The 19,854-nt window shown below is 42.9% G+C and overlaps 1 protein-coding gene and 1 long non-coding RNA gene across 11 annotated transcripts in view; both read left to right on the forward strand.

Moving 5' to 3' along the window:
• LOC121589189 (mushroom body large-type Kenyon cell-specific protein 1-like) overlaps positions 1–5,192 on the forward strand; it is a 96,572-nt gene extending 91,380 nt beyond the window's left edge. For all 10 annotated transcript variants that reach the window (XM_041907898.1, XM_041907896.1, XM_041907897.1 and 7 more), the window contains one exon: positions 9–5,192. In XM_041907898.1, coding sequence (XP_041763832.1) covers positions 9–3,312 — 3,304 coding nt within the window. In that variant the 3' untranslated portion in view covers positions 3,313–5,192. The remainder of the gene's footprint in view (positions 1–8) is intronic.
• A 2,901-nt stretch (positions 5,193–8,093) lies between these two features.
• On the forward strand, positions 8,094–17,889 carry LOC121589240. The gene is made up of 2 exons (XR_006004282.1): positions 8,094–8,920; positions 9,133–17,889. It is a non-coding gene; the product is annotated as an uncharacterized LOC121589240 (long non-coding RNA).
• Positions 17,890–19,854: the final 1,965 nt, after the last annotated feature.

Here is a 19,854-nt window from a genome sequence, read left to right on the forward strand (position 1 = left end):
TCTGCTAGGGCGAAACCCCGCTTGTCACCGGTTGGAGGACGCAAGACCTACACCGAGGATGGGTTGCAGAATGCACTGCAGGACATACTCAGCGGACGGCTCGGTACGCGCCGGGCAGCGATGCAGTACGGCATCCCGCGCTCGACGCTACGCAACAAGGTGTACAAGATGGCGCTAGGCGGCAAGCGCGGCATGTCATCCCTGCTAGAGGACGACGACGATAAGGACTCGCAGGACGGTGACATGAAGGATGGCGATCTGCTGGACAAACTACCCCAACAACTGCTGACCGACATGCTGATGAAGATGTGCGGCGGAGGAACCGGGACGCCTCGATCGCACGAAACCAACCTGACGCCCACACCTCCCGCCACTTCGACACCACCCGCCCAGCATGCCACGCCCGAGCCGGCTGCGCTAGACATTGCCGGCATGAGTCTAAAACCGCACCCCAGCTCCCAATCCATTGCAGTGCCGTCGACCACGCCACGTCTAGCGGGGTCTGCTACGGCGACGCCTCCCGCAACTACGCAGCCACCACAGTCGTCACCGCTGGTTGCCGCCGCCGCGTCCACGCTGCTTAATCCGAACCTAGTGATGCAGGTGGAGCGCATTCTGCAGGTAACGGCGACCGCGCAAGCATCGGGCGAGACACAGCAGGCCCTGGCCGAGCTGCCCGAACTCCTCCGCAAGATCATCGACCAGCAGCAGCTGTTGGCGGATCAAATTAAAAAGGCAAGCGTGAGTGGTAGCGTACCGGCCGCTGCCACGATACAACCGTCCGTGGCTGGCAGTGCCGGCGGTCCAAGTCCCACCATTCACGGACTTGCCCCGGCGGGTTCCGGTGTGCTAGGAAACTCGTCTGCACTGGACGCGGCCCTCGCGCGATCACCCTCACTCAGTGTGGCCCTCAGCGCGAACGGAGGCGCCTCACAGGCAGCCGCTGCAATTGATCCGTGCTATCTTCCGTTCCTGCAACAGCTGCAGCAACAGCAGCAGGGCAAACTGCGCACTATGTCTGCGGGCACGCCGGACACACCCGCTTCGCTGTCCTCCCTCGAGCTGAACGACGTGGCGAACGATGACCCGCACGTCATTCTGAAGATTCCGTCCTACGGACGAGCCCCTGGCGCCTCGCCAGGAGTTCCCGGCGTCCCGGCCAGCAGCAAAAATGGAGACCTGGAACGCCATCACCTGCATCATCACAATCTGACCACACCGTCTCCGCCGACCGCTGCCGCGGCCGCCGTGCTCAGCAGTCTCGTCGGAACGCCCGCCCGAACGCCGCATTCGTCGGGTAGCCCACAGGCCGGCATCCTGAACAGTGCCGTAACTGGTGGCGCTGGCTTGGGAGGTGTCGCGTCGGCGCCCACCTCCTCCCAGGTGTCCTTGGCCTCATCGCTCTCGTCCTCTTCGCCGCTGTCCTCGCTGTCGGTAGCATCGTCGGTTGCAGTACAGCAGGAACGAGCCTCGCTTGGAGGCAGTGCGCAGACCAACCACCTGTCAGTCATATCGCCGCCCTTGATGAACCTGCGCGGTGCTGTGAAGGGAGAGTCTGCCCTTTCCCCACCCGCTTCCGGTCATGGCTCGGCCCCAGGAATGACGTCCGGCGGTAAGCCAATGCTCTCCGTGCACGATGTGATAGCGCGAAGCATCAGCAAGAACTTCCAACAGCATCAGCAATCGGACATCATGCACAAGCAGCAGATGGAGCAAATGAAACGGCCCAGCATCTCCGTCATCAAAACGCTCGGCGATATTTCACACTTTGGCAGTGCGGCCGCGGCAGCCGCCGGGCTCGGTTCCGTCGGGAGTGCGGCTCAGCTGGCGGCGGCGGCGGCTGCGGCCGCAGCCAACAACACCGGCACCGGAGGCAAAGGCACACGTCCGAAGCGGGGCAAGTACCGCAATTACGATCGAGACAGTCTGGTGGAGGCAGTGAAGGCAGTGCAGCGCGGTGAAATGTCGGTGCACCGAGCGGGCAGCTACTACGGCGTGCCCCACTCAACGCTCGAGTACAAGGTGAAGGAAAGGCATCTGATGCGACCGAGAAAGCGCGAACCAAAACCGCAACCCGGACTGGACGACCACCGGCTTGGAGGTTCATCCTCCGGGAAAGGATCGTCGGACGGGGCATCGTCCTTGCGAGGCCTGGACAAGGGCAAGGGTGGTTTGGGCCTTGGCGCAGGCTCGAAAGGAGCGGCCGGGCTGGCTGGCCACTCTGGCAAGAACCATCACCATCTGCAGCAACAGGTGCAACAGGCACAGTTTCCAAACAACTCGCCCAACGGTGCGCTCGGTGCAAAGATGCCAATGTTCGATGCTTCCGCCATGGGCTACGGAGCGTCCTTCTTTTGGCCCCACTCAACCGGCTTCAGTGGGATGCCCGGCGTTGACTATGCCCGCAGCCAACCCGCACCAGACGTATTTAGCTCCCCGACGCTTATGCAACGCTTCCAGCAGGAAGCCACGGCCAGTGCGCTGTCGCCAGCCGACTCACGACATTTTCCGGGTGGAAAGGCGAGTTCTGCCAGCGTTGGTAGCACCAATGCGAATCTGACCGCCCTGCCCAAGGGCAGCAGTGTGCGTGAGATGGCTGAACAGCTGTACGACGGCAGCGGTGCCAACGGAGGCTCCTTTCTGGATGACATTATTCGGCAAAGCCTCGACAAAAAGTCCGGCGACTTTGCTAGCCACAGTGCGCTCTTCGATCACTTGTTGAAAGGCAAGCTACGATCGACGGTCGCCGCTGCTGGGTCCGTGGGCAGTGCCGAGGAAGCCAACACAGCCGCCCTGCATACGAAAGTGGCTACTAAACGAGCGGCCACCAGTCCCCCGATAGCATTCCACCCGGAGAGCATTAAGCGCGAGCGGGCCAGCCCCGGTGCCTCGTCCACCTCCTCCACCGGCAGCAGCAGCAACCGATTAGGAGTTAATCTTGGCAACGATCAGCAACATCACGGACAGAACCTATCGCAGTCTGCCACCGGCATCAGTACGCCCGAACAGAGGCTGGCGAAAAATGTCGAGAGCCTCATGAAACTGCACGAGAATCTTTCGTCGATGTCCGCGGCGCACCTACAGCGGACCGCGATGGAAGAACTCAACGGTACACAAGGCTCGACCGCATCACGCGCATCGTTGCTCGGCCACCAATCGGACTCGGTGGATCTGCACGGCTCGGACGGCGAAACGGACACCGACTCGGTACAATCGCACACCAATCATCACGGGCACAGCTTACGCCACAGTCTGCAGCAGCAGCAGCAGCATCACCATCACCAACGGGGACTGACGGACGACAGCTCATAGGGCCGGCTGCGCGGTGCATCGGCAATGCAACTGCGCCGACCCATCTGCTAAGCGTGCTGCAAAGTGTAAGTGATGATGCAGTGCCATGCCATTGCAGGCACTCAGTGTGAGCGATCGAGTGTGAGCGTGAGACCGGATGGCGCGGTGGCACAACACACTGGCCGCTGAAATGGAGAATCCATAGTTCAAATATTATTCTTATATTAATTGTATATCATCGTAGTCAAAGTGGGAGCAAGTGGGTGGCCCTTTTGCAAGTGCAAAGGAAAGGCGGAAGCGGAAGGCAGAAACCGGGACGATGCAGTAGCAGTTAAAAGCAACACAAAACACTGAAAACAAGTAGATACCGTTAACAGAGAGCACGAAGTGTTAACAATTTTATCCATTTAAGCAGAAGGGCAGAAGATCGCGGGAGCAGATGTAACTTAATCTTAGATCGAAACAAATATGGGAAGTGAAAGGAAGGTTCAACAAAGACTAACAATAATAATGTTACAAAGAGCTATACAGTACAGTGGGGAGAGCAAGGACGGAACCAATCAAATGCGCATGAGATGGCAAAACATACTTTACTATTTTCCTTACACTTTACATCGTCTACTATCACATCATCATCATCATCATCATTATGATCGTGATCAGATCATCCAAAAGCATACATGAATGATCACCGTTTTCCGATCATCAGAGATAGAGCTTAGTAGCTTGGTGGCTCTCGTAAAATGCGAATCGAAAACACAGACTAACACAAACACAAAACGATAGACATTTCCAATCGGGAGAAAGCAATAAGGCTTTGGAAATGGAAGCGAAACTTGAATGGCTACGAAAATCGCGTAACGGACAGCTAGAAGCAGAAGGCGAACGTGAACAGTAAAAGACAGAAAGGTATAATATCATCGCCAACCAAATGCTAGCATTTGAAGCACACGAAATGTTTTTTGACAATCGACAAATAGGCTCCTTGTGTGAACTTTACACTATAAACACATGTAGACAGACGTACACTCACAATCGTCACCACCAACACCACCAACACAACCATCACCACCACCACCACCACCACCACCACTACCAGCTTCACGGTTTATGCTGAAAAGCAAATCAGCTGTCCACAGCGAACCCATCACCGTGACCCGGTCAAGGAGGCGGGCTTAGTGTAGGAATAAGATGTACGTGCAAGAAAATGGGGGAAATCGCGCAAAATATAACCCATTTCGATAAAGCACTCTTAACGACAACAACATCAACAACACCACCATCGCATCTATCGTAGCTTATTGGCAGGATTAAGTCGTGCATAAGTCGTACCGGTCACTCAAGTCATTCAATAGCCATCGTAACCGTCGCACTAAGGCTCAGTGCTCTCAGTGGTTTTGCTCTTACCGGACCGTACCAACGTAAGTCGAAAACGAAATAGAAAGTCCCGAATTTTTAAGAAACCAACACAGACCAGCAGTGCGTGCTGGCTTTCGATGAAGGGAAGGGGGAAAAGGACGCCGAAACCAATAGAAACGAAGGATAAATGTAATTACAATTTTTGGACATCTTTTTAGGCCCTTACAAGATTCCAGTGGGAAGCAGCTTACCAATTTTGCTTTGTTTCCTGCGCTGTTCTGACAGCAACTGGAAACATAACACAACACACAACCAAACCAAGGCAACCATCGCGCGGGCCATCAAAAACACGGTGCACAATATCGTATGAAAAATAGGGAAAGGAATTTCTGGCAAACAAAAACGCATAAAAGGGTTAAAAAACCGCAAACGAAAAAAATAAAACAAATGACTCTAAAACCATCAAATCGATATCTCTTGACAGGTATTGTAATATTTTGGCCCTTGCATTTACTTTGTGCTTCTGAGAGTGAGCAAACACGGAGGCAAAAAAAACAGGAAAATCTAACAAAATAATCAAAAAAAAACCTAAATGTTGTGGCTGTATCAAAATTTGCAAAAGTATTATCGCTTCGATCAGGATCGAGAATGTCACGAACCGTGTCAAAGGAAGCGAATCATAAGCAAACCAAACGTATAGAAGTATTATATCCAATCTTCAGGCAGCAAAAAAGTGATCCTGAAATCTGTTCGGTGTTCAAAATTATATCATCCAATAAAAATACCCTACAGCGATCGTCCCTCAGATAGGAGCAGTAGTAATCATCACAACTCGAAAATAGCAGAGAAGAACGCAAGGCAAACTAATTCTACTTGTGAGCATGATGAGGGACGATCGTTGATACTCATCTAATACCTGGCGTCAAGTGCGACTCCTTTTTGTGTCGATGTGAATGCAAACTATCATGCATGCGTAGGATAGTATAATAGCACTGAAAAAAGAGGTAAATTCAAAAGTATATAAAGACAAAAATCACTCTATGTTTCGACGTTTTTACATTCACTTCTAAGCAACATACCGTCATAAGCGAATAAGTCAAAAGAAGGCCGAACGATGGTGGCCGGTCAAATGATGTTGTGTAAGAATCTTATCAAAATTTATCTATACAAAAAAAGAACAGAATCATACAACAGATTATCTAAACAGTAACTGGATGTTTTTTCGTTTTCTAAACGAGTTTAAAAGTATTTGAAATAAAAAAAAAACAAGAACCAAGACGAAGCATCAGAGTGAAACAGCTCGATGCTAGCGAATGGCGAGCGGCATTAAATGCGCTCTAAACCATGAAACCATGAGGACTGAACAGTGCGACCACATTGATACGTACCAGGTACGGAGGGCCGGCAGTACGGCAGTATCAAGCATCCGCCAAACTTCGATGCGTATTCCTATGCGAACGCACCAAAGGCTTGCCGGGAGCGATGTATCCGTATATCGTCGTCCCGTCCAGGAACATGAAGAAAAAAAACAACACAAACTAAGCATCTACAAACTCCCGTAACCTAGCCCACCCAAAACGATCATCCCCTCTATCAAACCCAAAATCAAACATTCTGTATATGGCCAATGGCTACGGCTACATAGCAGAGTCAAAATCTAACCGTAGCTAAACAAAAAAAAAATAAGGTGGAAAATAAGTAAGAAATATATTATATGTGTGTGTCTTCACGTCGCGTATACCTCAAATGATAAAACAAAAAATATTAACTGATCAAAATGGCGAATGGCAAGTGACTATTCAGGTATGGAATGGAAGCAAAATTTTAATCGAATCATTGAAAACGTAGCTAAATGCAATGCCAGCGGACGAGCGGATAATTCGAATACGGTGGGGACGATGCACTCCGTACAGTGACAGAAGGGATGTACTTTTACTGAATGTAAGCAATCTTTCCAAATTTAAGGTTCAAGTTCCAATTTTTTTTTTGCATTCGTGTATGTTTGACTTACGAAGGCTAAGGATAGGTTTGAGTTTTATTAGTTTTGAGTTTGAAAATGTTTCAAAACCAAACCATCCAAACAGTATAGAGATACGAAAATTAACAATGCCAGCTATTCATTTACAAAAAAAACACCATCACGTCCATCCTTTCTGGTATACTGTCGTGAGGCATTGCGAGAGCGAAAGCGTCTCAAATATATATATGCATGTAGTAAGAAAACAGCTAATGCATATCCCCCCTCCCCCAGCATATCCGCCGACGAGAACAATGCTCTACTAGATGAATGAATTGGACGATGGAAAATGGGAATGGACTCGGTAAAGAGAGAAAGAGAGAGAGAGAGACGGAGAGAGAAAAGAAGGACGGAAAAAATATATATTTATACACTATCTGTGATTGATAATCCAAAATTTTGATGTATATTTTTCTCTAAATAAACAAAAAAGAAGAAGAAAATTTAAAATTTAGGAGCTAAAGCTAAAGGAGCAACCGTTGTTCGAACGGCAAAACGGTACAAGAAAGGTTAATCAAGAGAAACAAAACAATGTAAAACAATTGTAAAACGTGAAGCTAGACAATGAAAGTGCGTAGGATTTTTCTTTTGTTTTTTCTGGTGTAGCGAATGTTTGACCAACCTACCAACCAATGGATGCCACACGCACACGCGAACGACCCGGACGGGCCAGCTCGCTACCAATCGCTGGCCGGCCCTAGGGCACGCGAAAATGTGTGCGTTCTTTCTTTGTTCCATCTTTTCTGTTTTGTTATTCTTTCGACCAAAACTAAGATTTCGTTAGTAATTGTTAAGAGCGACGAAAGGTGCAAGATGGGGGGAAGGGTAGCATACCAAAAAAAGAAGAAAAGAAAAAATACGCGACGCGAGATGGATTTATTTTAAGCGAAATTTTCCAACCTGTTTCTAGTAGTGCGTGCTATTTAGTGCTATATCGGTATCGGCGTCAGAACGCAGCAACAGCAGCGGCGCCGGCACGGAACTGGCACGGAAGTAACGATGGAGCAACGTTTTTGTCCTTCGATTTTAGTGTTTAGCGGAAGCGGTTAAGGTGTAAAGTAGCAGTGTTTGTAGCTACCCCTCACAAAATGGAGGCGATTCAATCGCGGGGAGGCGAATAGCGTGCGCTAAATAGACTGAGAATATGCGCAAGGAATAGATGCATGGTGGTGTGCAGAATAAACAATTGAAAATAACATTATTGAATGGAGTGCGATCGAATACGGGGAGACGTTGAAGATGTTGAAGAAAACACAAAAAGTGCAATTAGAACGATGTAAACCGTAACATATTCGTTATTTATATTGACAAACAAGCTGAAAAAACTGAGAGAAAAAACAAAAGCTATACAAAAGCTATACAAAAATATTAATGCAAAAAAAAAACAGGCAAAAATGCTAAGAAAGGAATACAGAAAGAAGAAAAACACTCACAAAACATACGCATTTACTTACAGACACACACCCACACCCACACACACCCACACACAAACACACAAATGCTTGTGACACGGAAATGCGAATACAAGTGGTAGGTGTAATAAATTTAAATATATAGGAAAAATTATTTAATTCTATATTTACAAACGAAAACAAAACGAACAAACAAAAAACAATGTCAAGTGAAACAGGCAGCAAGCGTCGCAAAGAAAAAAGATAAAAACAAACGATGCGCTGACCAAAATGCGGTGCATATTGATGAGCGTATGATTGCCAGGGTGACGCCAAGACCACGTAGTATACAGCGACCAATGCGTCCGCGGAACAGTAAGCACACATGCAAGGGGTATTCAAATTTTGTTGGTTACGAAACAACTAAAACTACATGAAGCAGGAAAGTCAACTAACAAAAGAAAAAAAAAAGGACATGAAACATGTAAATCAAACCCTCGGACTCGGAAAAAAAATCAAGAAATCCACTGCAAGTAGGGGAAAACAAATTTTTCGTTCTTTTCGGTGTTAGGCTTAAAGGCAGAGGTGCCGAAATCTAAATTGCGCATAATGCAAAACCAAAACCGAACCGAGTCATGTGTTTAAAGTCGCTTACGCATCTAGCCTACGTGGTTCGCAAAGGGGACGTGTGGAACAAACGTCACAGAGCGTCACGGTGGGAGCAAAAAGCAACAGAATACGCAAAGTGAAAATGTCTTTTTTACTGTTTTTGGAGAGGCTATAGAATGAAGCATTTAACGAGAACGCTACTAAATGGACGAATTCTCTCTGTAGCAAAAAGGAACAGCCATTCAAGCGTCCTGTAAGATTTAACCTTCCTTTCTCTCATGGGTTTTCGATAGTTTTCCGTTTTCTTTTAAGTTCATACCCCCCCCCCCCCCCCCCCCCCCCCTTTCTCCTTTTCCTCAACGTCTATCCTGAATTTGCTTCCCCCTGTCCCCACTCCCGCAACCCTTTATCTGCCCGTTAACATTATGCCTTTATCTTCCCGTTCGATAACGTTTGTCTCAACAGCCCTCAAACGCAATATTGGACAATACGGTAGAAAGACGGTACGGAACGAACGTTACCGATGCGATCGGCCAATCGGTTTCGATACCTAGCGATCGACCTAGCAGCTACCCTATACGGTGGAAGAAAACTCAAAACAAATAGCTAGTGCAATGTTTTTTTTTTTTTTAATACTATTGTTTTATTAATGCAAAATAATATGATCGAACCTTCCATGTTTTCCTTTTATCTGTGCTTTAAGTGAACGAAATCAAAAATAACTTTTAAGATTTAACTATGCGTACGAAAGAGTGACACTACTAGGAATGCAAAAACGCGCAGCAGCAGTAGTAGGAAGTAGGAGAGCAAACATATTTTATGGCGGAAGTTTTGTACAATTTTCAAACAACAAACAAACAACAGCATCTAAGATCTAAACGAAAAATGCAAGCGGCCGTTGAAGGAAACTAAAACTGTTAAGCAAAATGCGCTAATACTATACGCGTAATGTGCAACAATGGGATAGCAAAAGCGACACAAAAAACAAGCAAACTCTTCGAATCGCATTTTACTTTTTCATTGTATTGCAAACGGATCCCAAGTGTCCTAGTTATGATTTGTATGGTTTGCAAATGATTCAATTTACTGTGTCCTAAGTTCACAAAACAACATCTTCCATTTTTTTAATCAAACGGACCAATAGTAACAGAGAGTATCACACAGCAGAAGCGATAATGCGGCTGTAACCAATAGGTAGAAACGTTCGAGCAAATTTCTTTGTTTCGGAGCAAGTTTCGTACAAAACCCCGGATTTCGGCCACGGAAACCACCACTGAATCAAACTTCAAACCTACGCAATAAAATAACAACAACAAGCAGAACACAGCTCTTAAGCAACAGCACTACTTATTGCAACAGAAAAACAAAAACAAAACATTGCAAAGCAACAGTTAAACATATAAACACACATGCAACACACATTCAATACAGGAAATATTCGATTGTTTGTCGTACATTTTAAGCATATTTGTTCACTTTAGGAAACGTCACGTTTGAACAGTTCCAACAGTTTGGCAAATGTTTTACCAACCGTAAACAAAATAATACATCAAGAAAACTATCTGCAGGAGAAGAAAAACACACTCACAAGCAACAGTGTAGCACGGACAGTGAAACCAGTAACAAACAGCAGACTGCAACGAGCACACAATAGAAGGCCCATTCATTATTCAGCAAGAGAAAAAAAACGTAACAAAAATCTTACCAACAGCTACCATCAAAACTGAGATGGAACTCATACAACAGCTAAAGATCATTTCAGCAAGAGGAAAAAAAACAACAAAATAGCACCACCAGCATCACTACTACCATCCCTACCATCAGCAGTATAATGCCACCATCAAATACCACCAAATATAATACAACTACATCATCGTAAAATACCAATTATCTCCCTATCCTTCGTACCACCACCTCCACCACACCCACCAAACATCACCATTCAACACTACAAACTTCCCTGAAAACTAACCTATGCCGACAGTCGATTGGCACTGGGATACATCGCCGCCGATGTCGCGAATGCCTCCATGAACGATGGACCGGCACGAGCAGTGCGTGCGATGTATCACAGTGTACACATATTAAAAGAACAGAAAAAATAACTGACATACAGAAAAACCACCAGTACGGAAAACAGCAATGAAATTACAATAGCGCTAATGCAATAGAACTAAACTCTACACACCTACACAACCCACTACTCACCCACTCATGCATACAAGACCGCAAACGCCCAGCACGCTGGGTGACAATAGTCAAGTAAAATGGATTAATAATACCACAGGAAGACCAACACACTTCAAACTCCCAGTTACGGTTATAATTATTATTGCTACAGTCCGTGGGGAACAGAGAGACAGTTGCGTAAAAGTTAAAGTCAATAGTCACCATATCACTCACTCACTCACTCTCTTTCTCACTTACACTCTACACACTCACTTACAAACTTACGATCTACTACCAATGCTCGGTTTAGTATACAATAGCCCGGCTACTGAGATTTGGTGGAGCTGACAGACTCGGCCGACCATGTTATCGCTCACAACACACACATACATACTACTTACAGAAGCAGCAGCAGCAGCAGCAGTAATCTTTATTGTACAATAGCCAGGATTGATGGATAAGCACTGACTTATCTCTTGTTCACATTTTCCACATCACAATACACACATACACCGACACAAATATTACATACAATAATACAGCTGCGATCGGGCGCGCAGCATAGCCCGTACGATCGTGTGCATTAATGTTTAAATTTTGTTACAGTTCTCTTACTAAGCAGTAATAATAACCGTAATGAACAGAAACAGAAAATAGAAATAGTAGAAGGAAAATACACAAAAAAATAAGCCATTCCAACACCCCCAAACACCCCCCATCCGAATCCCCACAAATTCCTCCGCTGCGTTATGTCGTACTAAAAAAACAGAAACAGCTGATGATGATCCTCTAAATGACCACACTCTACCACAGTAACTCTCAGCAGCTCAGCAGCGATCAATCAATTCAATTCAATTACAAACCGCAGTTCTTACAATAGTTACAATAGTGCAACAATAAGAAGCAAACACAACTGTAAAGTCAATGTACAAAACATTACAAACAAACAAACAAACAATGAAAATGCTACGTTACAGTACATGTTCGTAAACAACAATATACCAAATATCGGATGTTCCCCCGTGGGCAAGAAAAGCTGAACACTCCCGCTGTGTACTCCCGTTTTTCTCTCGGGTAAGACCAACTACCCACAGCCACTAAAATAAGAAAAATGAGGAATGGCATGAGCGTTCAGCTAAAACAGAAATACAAAACCGCGCTACCTGTCTGCGGTGGACCATTCGATGCCAATAGAAACAATAGACCCGTCGTTGCAGCAGAGCGAGACACAATTAATTCACAGCATCAAGCACACACACCCAAACACATACAAACTCACACTTAACACACATGTAATAGTGGCGCTGATGCAAATTAGGCGCATTTAAATAGAACACAGGTTCCAATAGTATAAACTGCAGGATGCAAATGCATAAGCAAAAAAAACCCATAAGTGAACCACCCGAAATCGGATAGTACACTCTTCATTTCTTTATCATAATTCACAAACCTACACTTACAACTTCATACAACAGTTCAGTGCAACGAGTTGGATTAACGTAATCAAATTTAAATGATGTAACCCGTACAGGAACAGGCAAACAAATGCAGTGAAGAGATGTATGGCTTCCGCTGAGAAAAAAAGGGATAACAATATATATAAAAAAAACAAAACAGCAGCAAAGCAACAAACAATCGCAGCAACAAATCAATAGCAAGCAGATAGCAAGACATTTGCCAGCAAGCAGAGTTAAGACACCCAAGGTGAAAAGATCGTGCAAGATCGCGACGAATTGGGAGTAAAGAACAGTTTCACAGATGTCCAAAGAAGAACAAATTACTATCCTGTTTTCAATCTTTAGTTTCACTCACACAGCAGAAGCATAGTATGAATGAACCAAACTAACAGATAATAACAATGATCATCCCAAACTTGCCGCCGCAACCAATCATCGAGCATCCTCGGCGCCAATGAGTACCGAAGGAACGTGAACGCATTTTTTCTGTATTCCGCAACATTTCGTCAACAGGTTCTGTTTGCTTTACTTCTTAGTGATAGAAGCTTAGCTATAGCGCGTACGATGCATAAGTATACACTTTGCTTTGTAAGTAACAGGTTGAGGCAAATTAGCAGCGCAGAGAAGATGAAACTTATTTTACACCCTAGGTTTTATGAGCGCCGGCAAAGTGTTTTGCGACGTATTTGAAATAATAGGCCAGCCGTTTCGTTAAGCCAGAGCGGAGGAAGCGACAGTGCTCCTTTTACTCTGTAGCGTAAGACTAGTTAAATAGTTGTATAGCCGGAAGGGAAGGAAATATCCAAACATAAGAAATACGCCGGGCGAAATCCACCAGCAATTAAAATGAACGTTATTTGCATTGTCGTGCACACCGCAAACTGGTGGGGCGGGGGTGCGCTCAGTGCACAAAGATGCAGTGTTGTTGTATAATGCGTTTTTACTCTTAATTTAGTTAAGTTGTTTCCACAAACATGCCTCCCCTCAATAATGCTCTTTTGCTAATGCAACGTTTGAACACATAAGCATTATTGGTTGGGTTGTATCTGTTTTAGTAAGAAGAAAGCGCAGTGCGCCCCTCTACCATCGGGGCGAGGGAACTGTAAACATGTGAGCAAATACACAGACACACACACAAACACACATATAAAATACAGACCACACGAAATGAAATAATCTTGTAAAACCAAGACAGGCAAAACAAAATGGAAGTAACACGCGAAGGAAACTTACAAAATGGCTGCCTAGGAAATAGAACATTACACTACAAAACTAGTTTACTTGCAAACGCATCAACATACAAATTCGATTCGATTAGCAATAGCTCTTAAGCGAACAACAGTGAACAAAGACATGTACGTTTGGTTTTAAGTTGACGGTTGGCACAACAATACTTTATGTTTTTTTTTTGTTTTATGTTTAAACAGTCGGACATACACGATACGTCAAACCATGTATGTATTGCCGAAAATGTCGAAAATGTCTTTTATTTACCCTCAATAAATTCACCGGAATAAGAACACACATTTCCTAACATTATCTGGAAAGAATCACAATCACGGTTGCGATCGTTTTTTTTTTCACTTCAGCTAAGGAAGATAAAAAATGGTAATGAATTTCAACCCTTCGAAACCCGCACGGAAAATGAACGTTCCATCAAGGAAGCAACAAGATTGCATCAATTTCACCCGGTTTTTGTGTGTGCTCTTCCATTGGTTTTCATTTCGTTATACAATTTTAGACAAAATACTCACTGTTTATAGAGGCAAACAAAAAAACGAAACGTATGAGACATGGTAAAAAATGCAACTACCAAGTATTTACCACCAAAAATGTGCCAGAACACACACACACACACACACACACACACACACACACACACACACACACACACACCGCAAACGCAAACATTTGATACGAGGCGCCATTGTACCATACAGAACGCCGAGCACTAGTTGAAAAGTGTAAAAAGTTTCGAGTTTTTAGGTAAACTGTTCACTTTTACTTTGCTTCTCATTCACGATCGTATGGAAAGGTACACTAGAACAATAAATTAGCCATCGCAAAATTTTAACCATTTCAGTTATTTCACCAAACCCCATTTAGAAGTGTTTTGAGCGGTCTGGCCTATTTCATTGTCCCAAACAAGCACGAACCAAAACCTGGCGAAAACAATCTTGAAGTACGGATTGTGCGATTAGTATAGTAGGAATAAACGAAATTTACCACTTTATAAAGAGTCAATGCCTTACAACAATGGAAGCAAGCAGTATGAAAGGTGAATTCATTATTCTCAAACCGGTCAAAAGAAGGATTGTGATGATAGTGTGTGTAAAAATGGGAAGAATAACACAACAAAATTTGTCTATCAATAAACATCAGAACACGTTAGAAGCTCCAAATTGTGGATTGTAGATCCATTTCCCGGCGCACTGCTTCGCGATAATGTGGAATTACGCTTATGAGCTTTGCAGTGAAGACATTCTGGCCAGAGCGAGAGGAAGAGAGAGAGAGAGAGATAAAGAGAGAGAGAGAGAGAGAGAGAGAGAGAGAGAGAGAGAGAAAGAGAAATAAAGAATAGTTTAAGCTGTGGTCTTTCAATTCATGTATAATATCAATGAGACGAAAGATTATGCCAGCCAGGGTACTATCCGGCTGCACAATTTCTTATGAATGTATAGCTGTTAAATGTACATGTTCGTGTTTGTGCGGTGTAATATTGTTGTTTTGCTGCGTGTGCATTTATTCTGTACAAAATGTTCACAATAAAGTATTTCATTTCGTGCCACTTGAATCTTGATAACGAAGATGGTTTGTTTGCAAAAAAAAGCTTAAAGCACACATGTATTTCCCGGCATAAGGGCTACAACCAAAACAGGTTTCAAGGATATGCTACCTTGCTGCAAGCTGTTTCGTTCTTTTAACAAACGATCCTCACGTGAAGGAATTGTCAAAAAAGGCTCCAGTTTGTTGAAAACTATGTGTAGACATTTTTGTAACCAAATTCAATCCATGAGCTTTATTTCGCGTGCGATCAATTAATCGATTTTCTGTTTTCAACACATATGAACCACCATTGGCAAAACTTGCGACGATACGATTTAATATAAGGCATGGGAGAAGCAAATTTCAACAAAATTGTGATCAAAGCACTATGGAGTCAATAAGATTGACACGTAAATGGTTACATGGGAAACGAAACCACGAAGTAGACTAAATTCATTATATATCGGCAACACTAAAACTGACGGAAAACGGGCTAAATTTCAACGTTGTTCAGTAGAGAAGGCCACAAAATTGTGATTAAATTTTACATTGCTTCGAGCGTTCAGAATCGATAATCGGAATCAAAATTCAGACTAACTGAACTACAGTGTTCACACACACAACCGAGAGGTGCTAAAATAATTAGGAATTTGTAACAAAACTAATAACTGCATACTTTGTGATTGGATAGAATTTAGCATTTATTTTCCAAATTGAAGCTATTGGGGATGCAACGACTCGTAATTAATGGCAAGCTTGTTTGATAAACCTTAACAAATGGTGCTTGGCGAACATTTTACGAAGGACTCATCAGTCAGTCCTCACCAGAGTCAGTCAGAGTCACCAACGCGTAACAGTAAGGTTAAATTCGCTTCACGTGTTGTTTCCTTTTGGATCATGAGCTTTGATTTTTGTAAATAGTAGACAAAGAACATGAACAACGTGCACACCACTAACTCGGATGAGAAATTGTTATTTTGTTGTTATCATCTCTCTTCGGCATCAAATGTATGTGTGCGCCAGTTGTGCTTCTTTAGTGGACGATGGGTTATAGAAGAGACGAATTGTTTACATCGTTTAGAGAATGTTTATACCTTCTTTCCTCATTTCACATGGAAAAAATGGCAGTAGAAAATTAAGCTTTTATACAACTTCTGGGCGACAACATGGCAAAGTGTCGATCGATCGGTGTTGCATCGATGGCCAACTGAATCCAATGAATATTTACTCTCCAGTCCAAAAGAAATGCATTTACAAATCTAAATTTATTGCCACAATGCGATCATCAAACCATGTATCAACAAGAAGATGCGTTGAAAAAGCAACAAAAAAACGTATAAAAACAGAGACTAACAAAACCATTACTGTAAAATTATATCTCCACTTGAAAAGGTATCGAATGACGGAAATCTGTAACATTTTACTTTATTTAATGTCTAAATGTGATATGTAGGATTATGTTCGATACAGGAAACATGTACCATCAAATAAACGATAACTCCTGTGCTATCGCCGCAAAGAGCGAACGAGGAAACATAGCAAATGAAGCAAAAAAAACATTAAACCAAATGCATAAAACAGTTTAAATGAATTTTGAAAATAATTACAAAATGGTACACAAAATTAATTCATACCGATGGGTTCAGCAAAAGTGAGTTATGCTAAAGAAGTAAAAGTTTCGTGATAGAACGCGAGTCAAATCTGTCTAAAATAGACAAAACAAATGTAACAAATAGTAAATTGAAGTAAGAATACGAACAAAATTCAAGCACATCTACCGAGTCACATGTATGGAAAGGTTTAAAAACATTCAAACCCAAATTCAGTCAACCTCTTGGCTTGCACGAATGACATCCAAATCCAATTTGCAAATGAAGTTCTTTTTTACCTTAGAAACACTTTGTTTATAAGCAGGATCGATATTTTCTTTCTTTCAACAGTCAATCAATCAATTAGAACAGGATATATATATATACGCACATAACAAAGAGCTGAATGTTTTTAAAAAACACAAGCAACGCCAGCAACGCAATAGAAAACAGCAGACGAATAATACTACGCAGCAACAGAATACACACATAAATAATCCATGGAATTATTTGACTACTAATACTACCACCATTGCACAGTATAATAACTACAATAGCAGCAAACAACAGCTTAGAAATAAAATCTTAAGTCACCGTTAGCACACAAAGCAAACACACTAAAACAACATACAAGCAAATTCAAGACCAAAAACAACTCAACTCACAGTAACAGTAACAGCAATCAACAACAAGAACAGATACCAGCAGATACAGCAATAACAATATCAAGAACATAATGCATGGAGTAGCGCATGAGGGGTTATGATTTCAATTGGCATTTGGCATTTTATGCCAATTACATTTTCCACTCTACCAATCAACCAATCAACCAATATCATTTTCCGACTAATGTCCGGGCTCCTGGATGACAAACGAAATCAGTTGGTTAATGCATTTTTATTTTTCAATTCAATTGTTTCATTGTAATTAACTGAGACAGTTTGTACGGCACATCGCGTTCAACTTCGCCAAAAAACAAAGAAAATGGAATTTGCAATTCGGTGTGCTAATTATGATTTTGGATATGTCATTCCTTGAAAGCTATAACGAACGAAGGTTGATCAAGGCACTTTATGATGCTACGTGCCGAACAATGCATTCGATCAGTGTGCAAAGATATGCATTCCAGTAGAACTATGCTCGGGCCTATGGTTTACTTTCCGCAGCAGCACTTGCGCAGCTTTCTGGGCAATGAAAGGCAAACCACCAAACACATATACGTAGTAGGGAATGTTCTTTATTTCGAAAAAAAAATCCTGTTTACAGCAGGATGGTGAAAATTTCAGTTTTGTTTTATGTCGGATCGTACTGTTAACAGCATCAGTGTTACAGATGTTTCTATTCTTGTGCATTTTTTTATTGAGAATTATTTTACATATTTTATATCACCTCAACTTAAGTCTTAAGTTGTTGTTACACATTTATACTTCCTTTAATCTGTTAGCAATCTATTATACTATAATGTCTATTTCTTAATCAGCTGCTGTGTTTATATCGTTAATCGTTTTCTGTTACTTTCTCCCTAAATTACGAGTTTAGTTGTTTGCCATCTCTATTGAAATTTTTAAAAAACGAACCGCAATTTTATTTAGTAGTACGTTTTTGTGCTGCACATACAGCGGAAAAGACAGGTTTGCGAATAAAAAAATAAAAAAACAGAATCTTGCAGTTATTTCTATTGAATGCGCTGCAAAAACCCCAACGCTGACCACGGAGTGGAGAAGAGGCAGAGCTTGGTTAACATGTCTTTCCGAAATATTACCAACATCGTGCTGCTAAAATGTAAACTAACAAATAAGTTATGCTTCTGTGGCATTCGTAGATGTGTGACGTATATGAAAGGAATGTTTTTTTGCGTTCACATTTGCATGTGCACCACACATCCACCCAACTATCGGAATTTGCAAATGCACAAGAAAACTCGTTGGTGCACAGGAAATGCATGAGAGCGAAGAGGAAAAATATTGAAATCGGACACAGATCTAAATGTACATTACAGAATAAGACACACCAACACACATAAACCCACAGCAATAGCCATAATCAATACAATGTCACACTTTAATAATTATAAAAATCAACACCCAACTACATACAAAGTAAGAAGATACAAGCGATTAGGAACCAGCCACGGTACACAGCATAATAACAAGAATTAAACAGAAAACAAAAAGCTTCAACTATCCGTGAGTCGAAAGATAGTTCTAACAAAGCGTGGTAGCAACAGCTAGAAATTAGAAATCTAAAATTGGCAAAACATGCGCAGTGTTGGTGCGCGGTGCATCAAAATGCATTCGGTGAGCTTTGAAAACGAGCAAATCTATCTGTTGAAAAGCGTGTTACACATTTACCCGTACATAGAACGATTTGGTCTGCAATGTCTGCAATAAGCAGGCGTTGAAAGGCTTGCAACAAATCTTGTAAATACAGCCCAACAACCGAGCATCACAATCCGTTCTCTACGCAAAACGGTAGAAAGCGCTTGAAACTACACTGGGCGAAGTTTAGCAACCAACTCAATAGAATTAATCTTGCAGTAAAGAGAACAAGAAGAAGAAAAAACAAACCTTCAACCATCTCTAATAATACACGATGTACACACAGGCACACACACTGAGTGATGGTTATACAAAACGAGCAAACGATGGCACGAAGGATCAACAGCCACCCGATAGACAGAATTATCTTCAAGCAAACAGGATCAGCATTAGGTTTTCCGATACCAGTACAGGTACATGGTGAAGTTAGTTTTTATTCCTTCTTTTTTACTAACAGTCCAACAGGTTCAATATCAACTCCATGATCACAGCTCAACATGCAACAGCGTACGAGCGAATAGGCAAAGTAAATGCAATCGCACGCGAAGGTACACAACGGAAGTTAGATCGTTTAGTAGTGCCAGTTATTAAAGAGAATAGATAGCTGCTTCGACAGCAAGTCGAAAGTAATGGCTCATCATGTTTCATCATATTTTCTCAAGCCACGGGAAGGTAAAGTTCTGCAAGAACGTAACAGAAAGGATACAAGATTTTATACGATTTTATACTGTAAGCATTAGTTTATCTACTTCAGTTTGACACGGGGTATATAAGCTAAAGGCATTAAGGCTAGTTTTATGTTTATTATTATTATTCGGTTAAGTTGTACAATACACAAGCTTGAAAGATAGCAAATGTAGCAGCAACAGCAAAGCGTTTAGATTCTAA

Source organism: Anopheles merus, chromosome 2R (genome assembly GCF_017562075.2).
Source record: "Anopheles merus strain MAF chromosome 2R, AmerM5.1, whole genome shotgun sequence".
NCBI classification, from domain to species: Eukaryota; Metazoa; Arthropoda; class Insecta; order Diptera; family Culicidae; genus Anopheles; species Anopheles merus.